This window comes from Brassica napus, chromosome C9, assembly GCF_020379485.1.
Source record: "Brassica napus cultivar Da-Ae chromosome C9, Da-Ae, whole genome shotgun sequence".
NCBI lineage: Eukaryota > Viridiplantae > Streptophyta > Magnoliopsida > Brassicales > Brassicaceae > Brassica > Brassica napus.
The window spans coordinates 3,908,324-3,930,460 of record NC_063452.1 but is presented as its reverse complement, the minus strand read 5'-3'; the positions used below and the strand labels follow the sequence as shown (position 1 = coordinate 3,930,460).

Genomic DNA, 22,137 nt, shown 5'->3' with positions numbered 1-22,137 from the left:
TGTATTTATAAAAACTATTTTTAAATATACAAAACGTTCTTTGTATATAAATTCGTTTTTTGGATTTATAAAAGATGATTTCATATTTTAAAATTAATTTTGTATTTATAAAACATTTTTTATTTATAAACACTATTTTATTATTTTTTGTATTTATAAATACTATTTTGTATTTATAAAAAGATGATTTCATATCTATAAAAATATTTATATTTATTAAAACTAATTTTTTATTTATAAAAAAAAATTTTATTTATAAACACTATTTTATTATTTTTTGTATTTATAAAAACTATTTTGTATTTATAAAAGATGATTTCATATTTATAAAAATATTTATATTTATTAAAACTAATTTTGTATTTATAAAACATTTTTTTATTTATAAAAACTATTTTATTATTTTTTGTATTTTAAATATGTTTTCTATTTCAATTTTAATTTTATATTTTTGAATTTCAATTTTAAAAAATAAATTTATAATTTTTTTTTTGAATTTTGGAAATATTCCGAGGAAGTGTATCCCTCGGAATATTCCGACGACATATTCCTCGGAATATTCCGAAGAATTTCCGACGAAAAAAGTCCTCGGAATATTCCGAGGAAATTCATTTCCTCGGAATTCCGTCGGAAATTTCCGAGGGATTTCCGAGGAAAGATGAATTTCCGAGGAGTTATTTCCGAGAACTTTTTTCGTCGGTATGTCGTCGGAATAGTGTTCTTCCGACGACATACCAACGATTTTTTCCCTCAGTATGCCGCTGTTTTCTTGTAGTGGTAGGATAGTTTATTGGGATTTCTGCAATTAACAGAGGTCAACGGTGTAATCACATCTACTAAGTTTGTCAATTTCATTAACATACTATACTATATTTACAAAAGTATAGTATTTTAGTTTTCTGCAATTACCATTGACTAAACGTATAATGAACCTACTAAGTTTGGGAAGAACATGAGTAACATCAACAATAAATAAAATGTTATAGTCCGTTGGGGTTAATGCAAATGACTAAGTCTAACTGTATATATCAACTTGTACTATATTACACTTAAGTACTATGCTTACCTACTCATGGCGGCCTACATTGTTGGCCTTGGTATTTAACATTCATACACAACTGTAGAGTTACATATCTAATTTGTAACGTCACTGATTTTGCAGATCACAACCGGGAAAAACGAAAGGTTTAACGTGATTACGAAAGTAGTGATGTATAGAACAACATAGACATTATACAAATACGATAACATTAATCGTTGAAACGGAGTTGGTATGTAAAACACATAGATATCACTCCACAGGAAATTGCTGGAGGTGGTCGAGGTTGAAGCTTGGGAAAAATTCTACTGAGTATGTCTGTGCTGCAATTCCAAGTTCTTCTTCTGTTACTTTGGCTGCATGGTTCAGGCTCCATGTCTCATTAAGTTCCATAAGAACATGCGTTGCAACACACGATAGTCGTGCGGCGTGTAAACAAAGAAGGTGTTACAGTTAAATTATTGGTACTGTAAGATATAACTATTTTACAGATATAAACCTAATAGGATGGTTAGGATAACTATTCTATATATATTTAACCTCGTAGAATGGTTAGGACATAACTGAAAGAAGTGCTTTTAAACACATACACTAATACTACTTACATTACAACTATAGTATAGTACATGTTGAATGGGTACCATGTTTTCTCCCATTGATAAATTAAGTCTATAAATACATATGTGACCTAGCCATAAACAGATGCAATTTTCATAGATTATTCAGACATTTTATATGGACCTACATTATACGCATACAAGCTTCCATTTGGTTTACGTTTACAACATAAGGGATTCTATACTATAATCGGCTATCGATAGTCTAGTCCATTCGAGTGTAACAATAAGTTCTCGACCAATAAAGGAAAAAAAATTAATTTACCAAACTTTTTACGGCCGTCATTACCTTGTCCAACTCCCTCTGCCAAAGTTACAAGGCGGTGGCAATGTCAGTTATTTTTCACTCAAGAAGGTGCATACCATTGAATCTTATGGGAACGATAACGCTTAAAAAACAAAAGTTGGTACCTTGTTTCCGTCGGTGTAAATGGATTAGGTGTCTGTTTAACAGTTCATCGCAAATGGTTACGGCGGTGAAACCCTAACACCACATGTCTCTCACTTCAGTAGGTTATCAACTCCCTTTTGGGGTTTTCCGATTGTTGACGTTACTTTAAATCACACCTGCAATATCTGACTTTCGCAATCGTTTATCGTAAAAGAAAGCAAACGGAAAAAGTGTTTTTGGAGTTACAGTTTCTTGGATAAAGTGAAGAAATGGGACGGTTTGCATTTCTACGCGCAGGAAAAGGCTAATTTTGGAACTTCAAAGCATATTATATAACATATCATACCCATTGGGTTGTTATGGTTACTAACTTAATTTTTTATGGGCTATGTACATGAGTCCAAATTTTCCAAACAACATTATCTTTTCATTTTTAGCATAGTGTGGTTATATTTTCTATCATTTGTTATCAAGCAAACTATAGTTCTCAAACCCATTAAACCAAATAATAATATATACACCAATACAAGAAGTTAGAAGAAATATAAATTAGGGAAAAGGAATAGTGGCCTTTGTGTTTCAAGCCATATGATGAGGAGGTTCCAATGAGTTCTCCTATAGTAGTGGCCTTGTCACTTGTTGCAGTTTGATTATGTTGTACGTTTATAAAAGGTGAGAACATTTGATCCGTACGTACTATTAGTCTACAAATTCAAGAAAGTTATATAAACTAGAATCAAGGTGGGTGAGATTGAGAGTAAGAAGAGGAAGTGCTAATGGTAACTAGTAAAGGCAGTGTGTACCCCCTACGTGTTTTCAACACTAACTTCTTATATATCTATGATTAAGTATTTTCTTGTACTCTATTCCATGTCCCAACCTGTTCTCTATGTAAAACATTCCGGTAACAGATTCAGAAAATGAAATATCACGTTTAAGGGGGTTTTTAATCACAAAGTTAAATAAAAACAAGTGGAATGATATATGTATATACATTTTTGTAAAAAAATATAAAAAGTTTACCGTCGAGAGGTTGGAAATTGATTATAGGTCGGCAATGCCACTCTTGCAAGAAGAACTCAATATCTCATCCCGAATTTGATTAAGATTCGTGAACTTTTATTTTAACTCAAAACCAATTGATATTTAATGAATTTGTCTATGTCACTTATATATTAAGGTTGTTTCATCAAAATTTTCGATGTGAAAGCTTATATATTTATATACTCTCTTTTGAGATTAAAGCTGTCCTTTAATCTATATATAATTCCAATAGAATCTGCCAAGTAGCATAGAGAGAGAGGAGCATAAGGCACCAAGACACATACTGCGGTGGACTCATGGCCGGCAAAATAGATGCTCTTGCAGTTATCCACCAGAAAAGCATTTGTAGAGTGACTTGCCCCACAAGTTTCCATCGCAGCTACGCATAGCCCCATCTAGTATCAACTGCATTAGACCAAGGTGCGTTGGTTTTATTTGTTGAGGGAACATAAATATGATTCTATGAAAGCGTTGAGTTTATTGATGGTTTTGTGACTTTTTTTTTGTGCTAAAGATTTATTTATTCGGCCATAACGGGGTAATAAGCGATTCTATAACTAAATTCATTTGGCCCAATTATAGACCCACGCCAAAGTATGCCCATTAGCTACCGATCGACCTACCCACCGGCCAATACTACTTTATCTACCCGTTGGTCACGGTATCGTCTCCATTTATGGCTGCTTCTCGTGGTGGTCCTAAGGTAAAATCAGTTCAAGCGGGACAAATCGAACAAATCATGCAGATCAAGCAGGACAAGTGCAGATCAAGCGGATCATGCAGGAGAGAAACAGATCAAACCGATCAAATAATTTATTATAACTTATGAATGACAAAATCAGTTCAAAACTATAGATCATATATTAAAACAATAAAAATTACACCTAGATATCTAAACAAATATCTTAGATGTTATAGGATCGGCCGAAATACCTGCAAATATTTTATAAGATACTTATACTTCTTTTTTTTTTTTTTAGGTGATCAAGATTTTCTTGAGAGAACCGGTAGGTTGCACTAATATTGAACTTTTGGTTAAATTAACCACCGGAAAACTCTCTACCAGTGGGTGTAAGATATTTGAAACGGTAATTAGTCATGAAAATTATTTGATCGTACAATTCAATAAATACACGTTCTCGGTTAAGATTTCATTTAAAATTGTCTTCTCTCAATAGATTTACAAAATTTCAATCATTTACCTATATATTAACTATTTTAAAACATAAAAAAATATTAACTACTTACCCTTGTTGATATTGATCTGCTTTTTTTTTTCTTTTTGATAATAAATAATTTTGTTACAAACACTTAAATTTAAAATATATTTATCTGATTTTATAAATAATGTACAATGATTAGCTCAAACTGTATAGTTTACACTAATATTATTTGTGTTGTTTTAAAATTATAAGCATGACGTTCAACAGACAAAACACAACATTTTCAAAGGAAGAACCACCAAATGTTAGCGGATGAGATCTACATGCGGATATTCCGCTTTTTCCACAAAAAGACAAAAATATTAAAGTGCATACAGATCTCCCGTTTAAACTGCTTTTGCAAACAGAAAAACATGAATGGTGAATGTATTGCGAGAGAACTACAGTTGTTCTGGCCTTCATTCATAACCTAAGACTCGAAGTGGAAAGCATCAACCCATGCTTTATTCACAATTATTCAACAAAACTGTTTTTCATTTTATTTTAGTAGCAAAGTGACCATTTTGTATGAAAGTTTACAACTCTTTGATAAATTTGCTACGCAATATATTCAATGAAATACAACTGTTGCCAAACGTCGACAGTGCAGAACGATGATTACAAGTAGAGATAAACGATAACGCATGATTACAAATACCTCATTTTCTGCATTGTCAGAACTTCCTTGCCAAGTATTTTTTCCTTTCTATGTATTATTATGTTGTTTGGCTAAGATTTTGCCACGTGTTCAGTTCTCATTTGGTCTTAATGGATACTCATGGAGCCCACATGAATAGACTCATGGGCAAGCTCATGTGAAGACATAGCAACACCAACCACATAGAGAGAGTAACAAATACAGAGAGAGAAGTAGAGAGAGAGAAGAGAAGAGAGAGATGGCGTCAAAGCTCTGCGACTCGTGCAAATCGGCGACGGCGGCGTTGTACTGCCGTCCAGACGCGGCGTTTCTATGTCTCAGCTGCGACTCGAAGGTCCACGCGGCGAACAAGCTAGCGTCGAGACACGCCCGCGTGTGGATGTGCGAAGTGTGCGAGCAAGCGCCAGCTCACGTCACGTGCAAGGCGGACGCGGCTGCTCTCTGCGTCACGTGCGACCGAGACATCCATTCGGCTAACCCTTTGGCTCGCCGTCACGAGCGCGTCCCCGTCACGCCTTTCTACGATTCCGTCTCCGGCGCCGACGGCTCCGGCAAGCACACAGCCGTCAACTTCCTCAACGAATGTTACTTCACCGATCTAGACGGAAATGTAAGCCGTGAGGAGGAGGAGGAGGAGGCGGCGTCGTGGCTGCTTCCGAATCCGAAGACGACGGCGCCGGCGGTACCGGGAGATAGCCCGGAGATGAACACGGGTCAAGGGTTCATGTTCCCGGATCTGGATCTGGATTACGGGACTGTTGATCCGAAGTTGGAGTCTCGGGAGCAGAACAGCTCCGGCACCGACGGTGTGGTTCCGGTGGAGACTCGGAGGGTTGGAGTCCCGACGGTGAACGAGAACTGCTACGAGCTAGATTTCACCGGATTCAAAGGCTTTACTACGTACGGACACAACTGCATCAGCCACAGCGTAAGCTACCTTTTGTCCGAACTTCTTACATGTTCTCCTGTCAGTACTGATTAGTTTAACTGATTATGTCAGAAAAGCAAGTCAACGAACTCAAAAAGAACCAATTGTTTATCCAACCTTAGATCATACTAGTATTATTTAATCAAAATACTCCTTCCACTATGAAAAAATCAACGTTTAATAAGTAAAAAAATTGTTTCAAAATTTTTGTAAATACTTTCAATGCATTAATTAATGATAAATTGTAAATTAAAAAAAAAATATGTTTGTTAAAATTTTATTGATTAAAAGTCCTCTGGATAGTTAATTACAAAAAAATAATATATAGATAATCAAAAAAAAAAATTTAATGTGAGATCTTTCATGTTAATTATTATTTTAATTAGTACTAATGACTAGGTGATCATCTTTAGCGTTTTAGGCAAGCAACATGTGTAACCCTAACTAAAGTATTTATCTAAAATCAAACCCGTTGTTACTACAGGTATCATCATCGTCGTTGGAAGTGGGAGTGGTGCCAGATGGCGGCTCTGTGGCCGACGTTTGGTACCCTTACGGTGGTCCTGCAACCAGTGGAACCGATCCCGGAACTCAGCGAGCTGTTCCACTAACGTCAGCGGAGAGAGAGGCGAGAGTGATGAGGTACAGAGAGAAGAGGAAGAACAGGAAGTTTGAGAAGACGATAAGGTATGCTTCGAGGAAAGCTTATGCGGAGATGAGGCCAAGGATCAAGGGACGGTTTGCTAAGAGGACGGATACGAGTAAGAGCAATGACGTTGTTGGTCATGGCGGTATGTTTAGCGGGTTTGGACTTGTACCTACATTTTAGAGATTGCGAGAGAGAGAATCTAAAATGGTGTTTGGTGTTGTTTTAGTAATAAGGTTTTAACAAACTTTTTTCTTAAGAGTTGTTTGTTCTTATTGTTGAGTTCTTAGTACTTGTTATGGGAGGGAGAGAGGAGGAGAAGAGAGTGGATGTGTTTATATGTAACTTGTGTTGTATATATCATGTGATTTTGAACAAGTTTTTGCTTATGTATTGTTTTATATTTTGAGCATTGTAGAATTGCAAATCTTACATGTATGTAGAGATAAAGACCAAATGCAACATGTAACTTTATTACATGTCAATCATAGAGGTATGGTCTCTGAGCCGCTGTGAACGGCAGTTAGCTTTTGAGTTGAGCCTGCCTAAGTCTTGGCTGCTTCTAGCTGCGGTCGGCTTTTGGTTCAGGCTTTCTTGGACCGCAAGTCGCTGTGTACTGCGGTATGATCTTGATTGGTTTCTTTGGCTGAGATCTTGTGGTCTGAGTCATTGCTAACTGCTCTTTGCCATTGATTTGCTTCTTGAGATGAGCTAGCATGTGTTGAGGATATGTCGGAAGCTTTGATGTTAGCAGTCTTGATCTCCAGAAAACAAACAACTACACATGTAATTTTGTCTGCACTTCCTCTCTTTATTTTGCTTCTCCCACATGTAATATTGTCTGCACTTCCTCTCTTTATTCAACCTCTTTTTTCACCACTGCAACAGACTATTTGTACTGTTCGTAATTAAACTTAAAAAATTTTACATGAAGTTTCATTAGTTAAATAAAGGTAAAACCGAACGAACATTAAACTATTTTTTAATCTGCGTATATTTTCTTTTAAACAACATATTATTTAAAACCGAGAGTTATTTAAAACCGAGAGAATATTCGCGAGAAAATATAACAGCTCTGGAATCTCCAACAAGAATAAAGGATTATATGGCCAATCCAATCCATTTATTACCATAAATTCGCTCGACCGAATATCAATGTCATAAAGTTCCGAAATTTCCGACAAAAAGAGTATTAGGAACCTATTATCCCACATCGAAAATTCAAAAATATATTAAATAATATATAAAAGAATAGATCACTCCAATTACTAGCAAATGATTTTAAGTCGAAAGCTCGTAAACCCGAATCTAACAAACTTACAAAAAAAATTCCTCTGTTTTTGTAGATAAGTTTCTTTTTTTGTTGTTTCCTAAAAACAAGTTTTTCAAAGTTTTCTATGTATATTTTATTATTGAATAATAACAAACTTTAAATAACAAAAAATATCCGTGACAATAATAAAGTTTTCTGACTTGTTATTGGTTGAAAGTTATAAAAAATTGTTTAGAGTTAAATATTTATTCATCTACTAGTTTTCGGTCCCGTACTACGTACAGGAAAAAAATCTTTATTTTTATAAATTTAACATATAATATGAACACATATTAATATTACACTTTGGGTTTAAAGTATACTAACAGTACATATGTTGTCTCTACTATTCTTGGGTGTTAAGAGTACAGAAGTGTTAATGTGTATATGCATAATAAAACCATAAAATATGTATAATATATATCGAGAAAATCATAACAATTTACAGGGGTAATAAACTAAAATACTTTTATTTACAATATTACCTCAATATCGTCCCAACAACAACACTAATATGTCATCTTCACGTTCTTTGATTGCAACATGAACTGTCTTTCTTTTGCCTTGTATAAATCTATGATAAACAAAAAAACTCAATAACAATAAAACAACTGAAAGAAAAGTGGTAAATATTTACATTAGTATGCATGGTCTGATTTCTTAAATCTATTTGTCCAACCTTGTTGTCCCTTCGTATTCCTATGATTAACCCATAAAACAATTTCAAGCTGGATCATACAAAAAGAATACAAGAGTATTAATTTTAGAAGAAGAGAAAAAAGAATTTGATACATTTTCCAGTAGTTAAGAATTAAGTAGATGATATACGTACCATATAGTGGGACCTGATTGCATCAAAATCAGATGAGTGAACATGATCAGTGGAAATAAAAAATTGAGTCTGATCATTCGGGTAAAAACAGTAACCTCTTCGTTTGATCCAAGCAACGTTACTGCCACTATATTCCACAAGAGGTATGCTATCAATCCTGCAAAGTTCAATAGTTTATTCTGTTAACATTTGACTGGTCTCTTCGCAGATCTAATATTTGTTGCAGAGGTCTCATACTTGTCTACAGCAAACTGAATTAATTTTAAGACTAAACAATACAAATGTTTATTTTATATTTTTTACTCTGCTTATACCAAAAAAAAATCTCATATGAACTCATTACACACCACCACCATTAATACCTGCAACAAATTTTTAAAGCTCTCTGAATCTCTTCAAAATCACCGTACTAGTATCAATCTCTTCTCGACTTGATTTTAAATTCGACCGCCACAATCCATATCATTCTAAGAACTTGTTGGCGATGAACTTAGGAGGGATAAAATATTAGATTTGGTGCAGAAAAAAGAAAGTAGATATGAAGGCACTGGTCGAGATCAAACTGAAATTTAGGAGATATGAAAGGATCCGTTGTCTTGCTCATTTGATAATGGAGAAGATAGAGAAAAACTGAAAAACTAAAGGAAAAAAAAAGAGAGTAAATTTGTAGATGAAAAACTAATATAAGAAAGAAAATTGTTTAAGATCATGGTCAGTTAACCTAGAACGTGGATGAAATGTTATGAGAATATTAAATGAAGTTAAAAAAAAAAAAAAAAAAGATGTAGCTGAAATATTGGGATAGATTTTTCTTGAATAATTTTTTTAAAAACTTATTTTCCATGCGTCATAATCTGATTGGTGAAGTGACTAATTGAACATTAATCGATCTCGAAGTAGTTTGGTCCTCTATGGTAACTAACACGAAACTGTAAGTAACACGAAACTGTCTTACCGACAAGGAACGCGCCGAACTGCCCTGCCGCCGCTTTAACTATCCATGGCCGGCCCTTTCACGATTTGGCTAACTAGCTTGAGTCTCTGGTTACGGTACGATTCGTCTCCGTCGACGAAGCGTTTCAGGACGGAGTCTGAGGGGATCGGTTCTTCCGTTGCGAAGTAGAAGACCAAGTTGTAGTGTTCTTTGCCTGAAACTTGGAAGTTCACGGCGAAGATGAAGCTGTTTCGGGATTCGCCGCGAGCTTGGGCTTGTCTGAGGGAGTGAGCTACCGCGGTTGTCGGGACGAGTAAGGAGGTTGTCTGAGTTTTTCACTGGATTTGAGCCAGTCAACGCTGGCGGGAGAGAGGAGGTAGTCTCCGCCGGGAGATTTCTGTTTGTTTGTGAAGTAGTTGGCGGAGCGGAGAGAGAAGATGATAGGTTCCATAACTCATATTATAGGAAGAGGAAGAGCAGAGGTGGAGAGGTGGAGAAGGTTGACGCGTGAGAGTCAAGTGGAGGGAAGGATTTGAATATGATTGGAGGAAGTAAAGACTGGGAGTGAGACAAAAGGTTTGAAGAATAAAGAGTAAAGCAAAGACTGGAGTTCAAAAAGAGGCTTTGCTGTTACGATCGTTTTTTCATTCAAATAGAATTCGAAAGTTTGTTTTCTTTTTGGATGCTTGTTGTTGCAGAAGAAAGACGCTATGAGTCTTCTCTCCCGATCGTTATGAGATCGGTGAATACTTTTACTATCGTCATGAGATTGTAATTCGTATTCAGACTTCAAGCTTTCTATTTCAATAAACGGATTTACAGAGTTCTAGAGTTCGAGCTAAGCTAAATCTATCAGAAGACGTCGCCTGGAGGTGAAGCCCAGCCGTTGATTCCGGTATGGAGATCGACGTGGCGGAGCGATCCACCTTTGATAGTCTCGGTTATCCATTCCGGTACGGCGGATGTTTCTCCGGTTATGGCCGGTTTGGGATTATTCTCGTTGGCAGAGCTTTCGGTTTGGTTCATGATAATAATCCTCAGTCACTCTTCTTCTCTGGTTGGCTGCTCAAATGGGCCAATGGTCGTCTCTCGATATTATTATGTTAGGGGCTGTTTGTTTCACCATTTGCCATCTCCATCCAAATGATTCATTTGTATGATCTATTCAAATGATCCATTCAGATTTTTGTGATTGTTTGTTTGTCCATCTACATAGCTCATCTAGATGAATCATCTAAATGGATCTTATGTTTGTTTCTTTATTTTCATTCCCATTCAAATGAGTTTAGTAAAGAAATTACCAAAATATCCTTGTGTTGATTTAATCATATGTTTAATATTAATTTTAACTATATTACATTTAATTATTTAGTTTAATATATTTACATTAGAATTATTTCAAAATTAACGAGTTTTTTTTTTTGCGGTTTGGGCGGGAAAACAAGTTTTTTCGGTTTTAGCGAGAAAACATATTTTTTATGTTTTGGCGGAAAACAAGATTTTTCGGTTCTGGCGGGAAAACGATATTTTCCGGTTTTGGCGGGAAAATACAATTTTTTGGTTTTGGCGAGAAAACAAGTTTTTGCGGTTTTGGCGGGAAAACACGTTTTTTGCGAGAAAACACGTTTTTGCGGTTTTGGAGGGAACCACGTTTTTACGATTTTGGCGGGAAAACGCATTTTTGCGTTTTTGGCGGGAAAGCGCGTTTTTGCGGTTTTGTCGGGAAAACACGTTTTTGGCGGGAAAACACATTTTTTGCGTTTTTGGAGGAAAACACATTTTTGTGGTTTTGGCAGAAAAACGCGTTTTTGCGGTTTTGGCAGAAAAATGCGTTTTTGCGGTTTTGGCGGAAACGCGTTTTTTGCGGTTTTGGCGGGAAAACGCGTTTTTGCGGTTTTGGCGGGAAAACGCGTTTTTGGTGAGAACACATTTTACGGTTTTCGCGGGAAAACGAGATTTTTCGGTTTTGGGGGGAAAATACAAATTTTTGGTTTTGGCGAGAAAACACGTTTTTTGGTTTTGGCGGGAAAACACATTTTTTGGTTTTGGCGGGAAAACACGTTTTTTGCAATTTTGGCGGGAAAACACGGTTTGCGACTTTGGCGGGAAAACGTGTTTTTTTTTGTGTTTTGACGGAAAAATGTATTTTGGGGGTGTTGGCGTGAAAACATTTTTTGTGATTTTGGCATGAAAAGATGTTTTCAGTTTTTGCGGAAAAACACGTTTTTGCAATTTTGACGTGAAAACATTTTTTTTGCAATTTTAGCGGGAAAATGCGTTTTGGGTTTTTGGCGCGAAAAAATAGTTTTTAGCACGGGAAAAAGTGTTTTTGTAGTTTTATCAGTTTTCGTTTGTGTCAAAAATGATATTATGTTTAGGTTTGTAATTTGTGAATTACATTAGGGGTATAATAGACATTATACAATTTTGAATGAACCATCTCCATTCAAATGATCCAAATTGGTTCAGCTGAATGAACTTTAAAATTAAGCCTAAATTTTCAAAAGTCATCCGGATGATCCATCTGAATGAGTTGCACTTTTAGTGCCTAAACAAACAAAACTCTTATCTTCTTCCAGATGGAGAAACAAACAGACCCTTACTTGAAATTTACCACTTTCTCCATTCTTTATTAGCTAACGTGTTTTGTGCTGATGCGCACTAATTCAAAACATTTTTGGCAAGTTTTTTAAACATAAATTCATTAATTATTTATCTACTTGTAATTTAATCAACAATAAACCAAACAGTATAATGCAAAAAATTATATACTCCTCCCGTTTTTTAATATAAGTCGTTTTAAAGAAATTTTTATGTTCTAAATTATATAACGTTTTCGGTTTTCTATGTAAAATTTATTAACACTTAATGTTATATAACCAATGATAATATTTCTATTTTGTGGTTAGGTGAATAATTAATGATGTTTTTGTTTAGAAAATATAAAAAACTAATAATTTCTTAATCTATGTGCACAATTCTAAAACGATTTATATTAAAAAACGGAGGGAATAGTTATATACAAATTTTACATCGAAACTTGAAAGTTAAAACATTATCTAATTTGAAAAAAAAAAATATGAAGCACAAGGGAGTAGTGTTTCAGAAATGGTTGCGATGCTTGGAAGTAGCAATTAATTTAACCTGTTGAAAATAAATGTGTTTCCAAAATATTTATAACTGCAGAAGAAACAATGAGTGAGAAATCTTAGAAACTGGGGATGGAGCACACAATTACAAGCTGTGTCTGAGAATGAGTTCTACATATCTTCTGGGTTCAGAAACACAGAAGGGTTGAAAATTCGAAATTCTATCATAGGAACAGTGCTTCATGCAGAGAACAAACCATGCGGCTGAAGGAACAATCATCATCTCGTGCCTCGTCTGCGCCACTCCCTGTCTCTCTCTCTGCTTTTATCATGATCGTCTCGCTCGTGGCTTAAACTCTTTTCACGTCGGTCTCGATCTCTGTTCAAATCATGTTGCCTATCTCTGTCTCTGAGTCTCCCCCTGTCCCTGTCTCGGTCCAAGTCATGATCTCTCTCCCTTGTTGATGATTTCCTTGGTGGACTTGCGCTCTGGTTTTCCCCACGCTGTCGCTTTTTAGACGATTCCCGAGAATCTTCAGGAGGCCTCTCCTTCCGCTCTACAGTTGATTTCTCTGCAGTTGAAAAGTGTTAAAATTTGCATGAGGAACGAACATGAACACGCCCATGTCCTGGAGTTACTATCAGGTGTAAGTATAACTCACTATTTTTGTTGCCCTCGTTAGATGCTGTTAAGCCATAATCAACTTCAAGCCTCCTTCGTTTGATTTCAACTTTTTTCTCTATCTCCTCGGAGTTTTTCATCCCCTGTTCCTCGAGAGTTTCACGATACTCTATCAACGCAACTTCTATGCGTCTCCGCTTTTGTCTGCATTACAAGAAAAAAACAGAGTAAGTAAGTAGCCTATTGAGCTTCGAAGCACCAATACGAAGCAATAATGCAAATTGGTATCTTTTAATCCATCCTAAAATATTTTCAGAAGTAGATGAAGTGATAAAACCTTTGTTCCTCGTCCATTCCATTGTCAGGTTGGGTACGAACACGATCACTATCCTTGAGATCCTCGTCATCAGCCTTAAAAGTTATCCCACCAGCATTGCCGCTTCCCGGAGAGTAGTTCTTCTGTTGTTCATCGTCAGCTTCGTCATCCTCCTTAGCCCATTTTGAAGCTGTCAATAGGAGGTCACTCTTCTCCTTTCCCACAAAGGCTTTCAGCTCAGGCTGAGGGATTGGTATTGTCGTGGTCAGACTCATAGGCTCTTTCATTTCAACCTCAGTCACATTCCTAACTTCTTCCCAAGTTGAATGGTCTTGCTGCGGATACTTTGAAATTTCATCCGCTACTTCATATCCACGTTGTTTCTCTGTGTCTTCAAGGCTCAGTAGCCGAGCAACCATCACTACTCTACCCCCTACAAGAGACAGTCCATTGTGTCGGCAGCGTCTTTCAAGCTCAGAAATTGGTAAATCCATCAGCTCTTGCCTTGCACCCTCTTTGCCTATTGCCAGTGCACTATCTGGATAACCAATATCGCTGATATCATTGTAACCTTTCTTCTCTATCTCTGGTGCATCGCCGCAGATAGAATGAAATGAGGTAACACCAGAGATTCCCGAACGAAGAAATGTTGTACGTAGTCCAGATATGTATGCATCTGAAAAGAGAAACCAATCCGCCCATACTTGCAGAACTTTGAGAACCCGTTCCTGCAAAGGGTTCGAATGAGTTTAAAACAGAGATTCATAAGGCAAAGAAATATCATCAAAGATTAATTTTCTTTCTGACAGTACTTTTAGAGCCTCAGCAGTAATTCTTCCAGTTATGCTCCGGTAAAGATCATTGAAGCTTTCCATTATATCGGGAAGTGTTGCTTCGAACTTGGTTCGGTATGCAGATGCATTTTTAACAGGTGCGCTGCTATTATGAAGAATATCAGACACAAGCAGGAGTCTAGCAACTTTAGTTGGAATTGATGTCTCTTTTAGTGTCAGGGACTCCGTCAGAACTTCAACAACCTGTGGGATTAATAAACAGGAAATGACGTCTGAATATCTATTTACTAACGATAATTATGCTCAGAGATTCAATGAGATCATTGAGATGTGTCGAAGAAAGAATGTATAATGCCTCTTTTAGATGTATAGTGCAAATTAAGAGATTATAACATATCAGAAGCTTCTGAAGGATATCTATGAAGCATATGATGTCTGTAAATCTAAATATAACAACAGAATTCGGAACAAATAATACCTCTCCAGCTGCATCTGCATTATCTAAAGAGAAGCCCATAGCTTCTTTTATTTGGCTCCTTTCTAGAGTTAGAGCACGCAACATGTCCTCGAAGTCATCCCTTTGAGGATCCGTCAGAGGCCTCTCAACTTCCGCACGCTGTAAAATTTACCAGTGTAAGGTATCCCGCTATAGTATAGAACAAAAGATGAGAAAAAAAATCAGAAGTGAGACTGCAAGACGATTACCCTGCTTCTTCCCGCTGCATATGTGCTTGTCGACTCTTTTTCATGCTCCAGGCTCTTATTTACAGGTAGTGGTGGTGGTATCCATCTGCAATAAAAGTAAAAGACAGTGTTAAATCAATACAAGGGAAACCCAGCCGAACACCAGAATCAGTTTCAAGCTTTAATACCTTCCACTACCAGTTATCATGATATACGGCTCTGTTCTCCACCTTTGAAGTGTATCACCCTAAACAATGCAAACATATTCATCAGCTTATGACAATGTAAAGCTTAAGGAGAATCTAAGATATACTTAGCTGCAAAGTATTTAAAACATACCTGAGCAAAAGAATAGAGTCTCCAGACGTAGTAAGTATGCTCCTTTGATCCCAGCTCAAACAAGAAACTAAAGAGTGGATTCCCACGGCCCCTCTCCATGATAGCTTGTTCAAACGCACATTCACCATCCAGAACATAGAGAGCCATTGTATCAATCACATGTCTAAGGTGCTCGTTCTCAGGTGTAACAACAGTGATATCCGGAACATTGGGGGTAAGAAACTGTGAAAGGAATTCCATGCAAGAGATGTACATTTGAAGTAAGATTATTAAAAAGGGTAATTGGTAAGAATGTCTTCAATTACAGGTGCCATATCAGCAAGTTAGTCAAACCAGTATCACTACAAATAAGAGAAGCATCAAGTACTAAGAAATGTCGAGTATATGGGGACTGGTTTGGAGCCTTTTGGAGATTTGAGAGAGTAGAGGATGTATCAGAATTCAACCCTAGTTAGTTCCTTCGTTCTATGTTCTAAGTCACTTTAAGAAACAGAGGTTATATATTTGACCATAAAGTAATTCAAGTACTCCTCGAATATCATATAAAACTTCTGAAGGACCAATTCAAGCCATGTAGAGTCAAGTTTACATACCAGCTCAGAGTTTTGAGTTGGAACAGAAGTTATTATTGGTGGACCCGATTGACCAGAAAAAATCAAGTTGCAGCCCTGCCAATGAAAATATATGAAATATTAGAGTGACAATTAATTAATATAAAACTGGCAGTATGGAAATATACGAATCCCCATTCATAGGTTATATAGGATAAAAGAAGAAATGTATCTCAAAGAGTAGCACATGATGCATCACAGACCTCCTTACTACGAATAGCCATATGTCCAGGTGGTGGAGCGGGTAATGCTTGTGATGGTAGAGAAACCGCTTTACCCCAACCAATCTTCAATTCATAATCGTACACGATGATCCCTGTAAAATTAGTATCTCCTTCATAAGTTTCTATAAATTGTCACATGCAATTAGGATGTTCAGCTAATACAAAACCAGTCGACCATAGACTAGTAAAAATTGCCAGCAGGACCATTATTTCCCAACATTTACTAACCAGTGGGTAAGTTGTATCGATCAAGAAAGAAAAGACAACAACACAAAGCAGTAATACTGAAGAACGAAGAGACGGAAGAAATTGCATCAATGAAGAAAGAAAAGCCAAGGCAACAAAAGCTAGGTAGTAATAAGGACTAAAACTGAATGGCAATGCATGCCTTGTATTGAATTTTGGTTACACAATGACGTAGAATTTACACTTACGAAACCAATCAAATATTTTTGACTTAAAGTAGTCAAAATAGGCTATTGAAATAGCATAGAACCTAGAAACGTTTCTTGTACAATGATCCATTTTAAGCTTTTCTATCATACATTACACACGTTGGCATGTTGCCCCTACCTATCAATTGATCTCTAGGCCAGGATACAATAGATAGTTCTAGAGAGAAGAAGGCTAGCTAACCTTGCATTTCATCTTTTGCAGCTTGTCCATCAGCTCTATGCATGAAGGAAACAAACCCACAGTTTCTTTGTCGCCTCTTCTCCTCATCTGTTCTTGGCCACATAATCTTGACACTAGCTATGGGCCCAAATCTTCCAAACGTGCGCAAAAGGAAGTTCTCATCAACCTATTTGAGCATAAAGACCACATCTCAAAAATATAAGTCAAGGACGCATACAATAAAATATTGGCGAGAGAATACAGTACATAAATTCATGTAAGAATAAAAATACCTTTGGGGATAGATTGCCAACATACAAATTTGTAGTTTGTGGGTCACCATCATCAAACGATCCTAGCCTTCCAGTGGGATCAAAATCATCAGGTAGCTCATCAAAGCGGCTAGTAGGCTGAAGATAGAATAAATTTTAAGTACAAAATGCAGAACATATCTCTCCTAAAAACAGTTCAGGGTTACCCTGAAAGCAGAAAACAGATGAAAAGAGCACAAGACAATGATGATGACTAACCGAGCTATCGCCCTGACGGTCACGATCCTGGTTACGTCTTTCCCTCATTTCTTGTTCACGTTTCAGCTCCTCCATGAAATTATCTATGTTTCGAGTCTTTCCCTTATCTCTCTCCTTAGGTCTCTCCTCCTCCCTCTACAAAGTTGAGAAAAACAAAATTACAACTAACCAATTGCTGCTTCAAAGCACCAAACCGATTAAAAAGAAATACAGTGAAAATAGGCTTGCTACTGACCTTCCTCTCTGTTTCTTTACCCTTAGATGCCATTGGTGGAGGAAGAAAAGAGGGCACATACCTGCACAGATTACGCGAAAGATAATATACAATATCACACAAAAACTTCAACTTCTTTTCAAGCAATCCCAATAAAACTATTCCTAAGATCCACAGCGTTTATCACATGACAGATGGTAATATTCTACCCAACCACATCAAACGTTTTAAACGCATCAGAAAGTTCAAACTCTTTCTGTTTATGATGGCATTGCAAGGTTGATTCATATCAATCAAAAGCAATCAGATAACCACTTTACCTACTTCCCTTCTTTGAAACCGAACCCCCATCTTTGGACTTTTCACCTGCCATCCGCGAACGCATAGAAAAAAAAGGTCCATACTCTTATTAATGTGTTCTCAATATAAACAAAGTTCTAACCATTTTTGACACCATCTAAAAAGAAAGCACACAAAGCAATGTAACAAACAAGTTAAAGCTATATAGCCCTTTTTTTACCTTCGGAATCAGCTTTAGGCTTGTCGCCGGGGTTAATAGTGCCGCCTCGAACAAAAGTCTTGGTCCCACTCTCCCCTTGAAACGACTCCACGAACTCCTGATAGAGACGAGCCGTCTCATCCTCAGCTTTCTGCGCTTTTAAAATTGGATCGATTAATCAATCAATCAATCTACTACTCATCGGAACTGAATTTGCTTGCGAAAGAGAGATTGACGAACCTTCTTCCTGGCTTCTTCTTCCTCCTTGTGTTTCTGGAACGGCGTTTTCTTACGGGTGATCGAGAACGAGCTCATCTTTCAGCTGCTACGGAGATTGTGGATTCTGAATCGGAGCTAGGGTTTGAGGGGAATCGAGAACGATCAGGGCTCCACGAGAAACACAGCACGTGAGCACTCAGGAGGACAAGCGATACCAAGGTTAAGAAAATTGGGATATAAATCGCTTTAATTTCATTTAAATATTTTTCTGTCAATTTACGACAAGTAATTATCCTTTCAAACAAGTTATTAAAAACTACGTAAATTAATTTGTAGACTCATCAAAATTACTCAATCGATCTAACTATTAAAAAAACATATTTTCAATTAAATAAATATTCAAATTGCTTAAATAATTTAAATTAACCGATATTTTTTTTCAAAACTAATTTTTTTATTGAAAGGTTTTTTTGAGAAATTATCATAGTTTTTATATATCTAGAGTTCATAATTTCTATTGATTCTTTAGTTAAAATAGAACATGAGATGTATTATTTTCTATATAAGTTAAATATGATAATATAAGCTAATTTTCTTATCAATAAAAATCTGATTGAATAAAATTGATACTTGAAAAAAAAAATTAAAAATTAAATTATATGCTGTTACAAGAAATATATTAACTTAAATCCAGTTTTTACACATTTAAATAATGTAATAACAATAGAAATAATTCAACAGAAAATTATTTTAAAAGCATTTTCATTCTCAAGGCCCAAGAACAGCAAAAAAAAAAAACGCAACGGCCTTAAAAGTGTTTCGGCCCTTCAACGGCCCACGTTTGACTGAGTTTGACACCATCTTTGATAATGCTGACGCCATTCTCTCGGAGTGTGTAATTCCAATTCTCGGTATGGAAGGAGGTGGAGGAGGAAGTAGAAGCGCCGCCGCGGGAGTTGTCCCGGAGTCAGCTATGGAGGCTGTGAAACAAACTCTATCCCACCTCGAGGAACTGAAACGGCAGCTCGAGCAGATGATGACGTCTTTAGCTAAGCCAGAGGCTCTTTCCCAAATGCAGCCACTGCAGAGGGCTAAGACTATGTACTTTCTAGCCGAATCCACCACAACGATTTTCACTCGTAAAACCCTCTTTCTCCCTTCTTCTTTCTTGTTAATCCGTAAAGTTTGTTCATTTTGAGATGGTTTTCCAGTGAGGCTGAGGTGTGCTGGTGTTAACCCCGATGATCATCGTGTGAAATCTGAAATTGTATGTGTAAAGTTCGTGTCTTTAATCAAATTGGTGTTTGTAGAGAGTCTATGCGTTTGCAAATGCAAATCAAAAAGGCATCTTTTTGGTTGTTATGTTGATGGTAGTATTGTTTTCAGGAGAGGCTAAACGTTTACAGAGACAAGTTGCAGCGGTGTATGGATCGAAGTAAAGGTAAAGATCAAAACTTGTTTACCTGTGACTGTTGAATTGGGTATTTAAGTTTGTTTTAACCTTTTACTGTTGGGACTATGTATCCGAGTATATGTGCTTGTTAGTTTCCTTCAGTTTTAAGTCTTAATTGTAACCTCTTCGTTGAATGATTCTTTATTGCACACACCAGTCTTAAATGCATGGCAGTACCAACAATGTCATCAACTTTGTATAGTCTATTGAAATCAAAGAAACTGCTTTGTTGGTATTTTCTATGTATATCGCTTTTCCCCTTTTTTTTTCCTTTTGAGCAATTTCTATCCTCAAATGGATTGATATTTCAACTTTGTTTCCGACAAGAAGCACTTCCTTCTATAAAACTTATTTGATTTGAATCTATTTGTTCTCGTCTACTATCTGAAGTTGTGTGGGGGAGGGGGGAGCTGGAATGCTACCTTTCAATGTCTTTATCCACTAAACCACTAGATGATCCCTTTTCCCTTATATGTTTCTCTGTGTTTATCGTAGAACCGTTGCGTCAGACTACAGTCTTAAACCGTCAGGCAGCTACACGTTTCATCGAACACTCTTTGCCTGATCTTACATCTGGTAACCTTTCATACAGTTTTTGCTCTTATTTTCTCCTTTATATATCCATGTTTCTCTCATAATCGTTGGTAAATGAATGCAGCTCAAAAGCAAAACATCAGAGACCTGAGTATAGGAGAGAAATCAAGTATGACATATTCAGCAACAACTGCGAAAAAGAGGAAATGCCAATCAGATGAGAAACAGTCTGTTCAGTCAGCTGCAAAGGAGTTTCTTGAAAAGGCAGCTCGTGAGCTTAATAATGGTGACAATGAAGATGGTTTGAAGGGCCCTCTAATGGCAGCAGCCGATGGTTCAAATGATGCTGTTTCCAATAGTTAGGGACGATGTATGTTGTACATTGCCATTATGGTTAGCAAGAAGCTTTTCATCTAGTATATATTCAGAATAGCCAAACGAATTTTAAAACAATCTCATAGATGAAAGAATCTATAAGCAGAGATGGAATCTAAACAAAAGTCTATATAGGTAAACTCAGACCAAAACGATTGCTAATCCAACAAATCCCAAAACCCCAACTCTACTAGTCAGAGAAGAAGCAGAACCAGTTGCAGGAGGAACAGCTTGAGCTTCCAAAAGAGCAGGAGAAGGTGCAGGAGAAGGAGCAGAGCCCCCAGTGAAGAAACCACCACGAGATGACATGACAACAATGTGGAGCTTCTCGCCTTGGACACAGTTGCTCTTAGAGCCACTGATGAAGAAGAAAGGTCCAGATCTCTCTAGCTTCACCTTAGTGTCTCCATTGCTGTAGCTAGCTACTGGGTTTGTGGTGTTGCAGTTAATGTACGCATCTTTTGTCACTTGCAGAACCGAATCCTTCTCCCCATCGTACTTCCACACTGTCCACAAATTGCATAAACACACAATCACAAAGAGTTTCAGAAGTTTGAAAACCAAGATTTTGCAAAAAAACTCACCGAGAGAGTCTCCAACATGAAACCGCAAACTCTCAGCCCATTTGTTGAGTGAATCAGAGGGTGAGGAAGGGATTTTCCAAGCAGTGTGTTTGCCTCCGACCAGAATTTCTTTGCAACAGGAGAGATCAGCCAACAATAACAAGAAGAAGGATAATAGACAGGAAGTATCAACAAGAGTTATCTTAGCCATTATAGTTAAGTTGTGTATGAGACTGATGTGGTTTTATTTGAACTATGTTGTGAATGAATGATTGGGTTTGCATATATAGAAGAAGAAACTAGCCGTTAGAAGTTAATGGTGTTTGCTGCTGCTCCCAACAGTTATTTAAAATGGTCTCTCTGTTGGGACCGGGAGAAATTAAAGTCTATAGCAAAAGAGGGTATAAATTAAATGTTTCGTTAATGATTCTCATGGTTTTAGTCACACTACCACGAATCTGTGAATCAAACAATTGGATAAGAGGGTATTCATATTCTTGATTTTCCTCCTATTTTGCTCACTAATTTGACTACTTAACTCTAAATATAAAATTACTTTGATGAACTAATCTAGACGTTAGCAAATTAAAACATATCTCAGTTTTGGAACTAATTAAAGTAAAGATGAAATATATGTGGTCTAGCAGATTACACGATATTAACTATATTTTTTAAAGAAAAAAATCGTCAAAATAGCCTAGTCACTAATTCTATGTGTCACACTATAAGTTATATCCGGCTGTAGCATATAGATAAAACCAAAAAATCTATGCCAGCTCCTCGAAAAAAAAAAACTATACCATTTGAAAATAGGTTAGTCATTAATTCATTAATTCTACGTGTAATACTATTA

At 36.6% G+C, this 22,137-nt stretch overlaps 4 protein-coding genes, 2 long non-coding RNA genes and 1 pseudogene across 7 annotated transcripts; 3 read left to right on the top strand and 4 right to left on the bottom strand.

The window, feature by feature from the left end:
* Positions 1–4,904: 4,904 nt before the first annotated feature.
* Positions 4,905–6,937, top strand: LOC106365913 (zinc finger protein CONSTANS-LIKE 4). The gene is made up of 2 exons (XM_013805430.3): positions 4,905–5,879; positions 6,364–6,937. The coding sequence occupies exons 1-2, from the start codon at positions 5,190–5,192 to the stop codon at positions 6,706–6,708; spliced, it is 1,035 nt and encodes a 344-aa protein (XP_013660884.2). The 5' UTR covers positions 4,905–5,189; the 3' UTR covers positions 6,709–6,937.
* Positions 6,655–9,414, bottom strand: LOC125593304. Its single transcript, XR_007329223.1, has 4 exons — positions 9,032–9,414; positions 8,670–8,826; positions 8,323–8,565; positions 6,655–7,414 (listed from the first exon to the last, which is right to left on the bottom strand). It is a non-coding gene; the product is annotated as an uncharacterized LOC125593304 (long non-coding RNA).
* Positions 9,415–9,422: 8 nt separating this feature from the next.
* On the bottom strand, positions 9,423–10,851 carry LOC125593303 (annotated as a pseudogene).
* Positions 10,852–12,721: 1,870 nt separating this feature from the next.
* LOC106365996 (protein RRC1) lies at positions 12,722–18,576 on the bottom strand. Its single transcript, XM_013805524.3, has 17 exons — positions 18,381–18,576; positions 18,162–18,291; positions 17,962–18,007; positions 17,663–17,723; positions 17,428–17,562; positions 17,191–17,307; positions 16,919–17,084; positions 16,262–16,374; positions 16,041–16,115; positions 15,448–15,669; positions 15,297–15,355; positions 15,130–15,214; positions 14,903–15,040; positions 14,443–14,667; positions 13,652–14,358; positions 13,355–13,518; positions 12,722–13,264 (listed from the first exon to the last, which is right to left on the bottom strand). The coding sequence occupies exons 1-17, from the start codon at positions 18,453–18,455 to the stop codon at positions 12,972–12,974; spliced, it is 2,811 nt and encodes a 936-aa protein (XP_013660978.2). The 5' UTR covers positions 18,456–18,576; the 3' UTR covers positions 12,722–12,971.
* Positions 18,441–20,799, top strand: LOC106365994 (nuclear nucleic acid-binding protein C1D). 2 transcript variants are annotated; one of them, XM_013805521.3, is made up of 6 exons: positions 18,441–18,578; positions 19,133–19,498; positions 19,571–19,626; positions 19,746–19,800; positions 20,308–20,388; positions 20,471–20,799. In XM_013805521.3, the coding sequence occupies exons 2-6, from the start codon at positions 19,273–19,275 to the stop codon at positions 20,707–20,709; spliced, it is 657 nt and encodes a 218-aa protein (XP_013660975.2). In that variant the 5' UTR covers positions 18,441–18,578; positions 19,133–19,272; the 3' UTR covers positions 20,710–20,799. The 2 variants fall into 2 exon arrangements, with proteins under 2 accessions (XP_013660975.2, XP_048625701.1); XM_048769744.1 differs by having other exon boundaries at positions 19,101–19,498.
* On the bottom strand, positions 20,741–21,524 carry LOC106365995 (early nodulin-like protein 3). Its single transcript, XM_013805523.3, has 2 exons — positions 21,306–21,524; positions 20,741–21,227 (listed from the first exon to the last, which is right to left on the bottom strand). The coding sequence occupies exons 1-2, from the start codon at positions 21,493–21,495 to the stop codon at positions 20,863–20,865; spliced, it is 555 nt and encodes a 184-aa protein (XP_013660977.1). The 5' UTR covers positions 21,496–21,524; the 3' UTR covers positions 20,741–20,862.
* Positions 20,894–21,601, top strand: LOC125593302. Its single transcript, XR_007329222.1, has 2 exons — positions 20,894–21,095; positions 21,196–21,601. It is a non-coding gene; the product is annotated as an uncharacterized LOC125593302 (long non-coding RNA).
* The last annotated feature ends 536 nt before the right edge of the window (positions 21,602–22,137 follow it).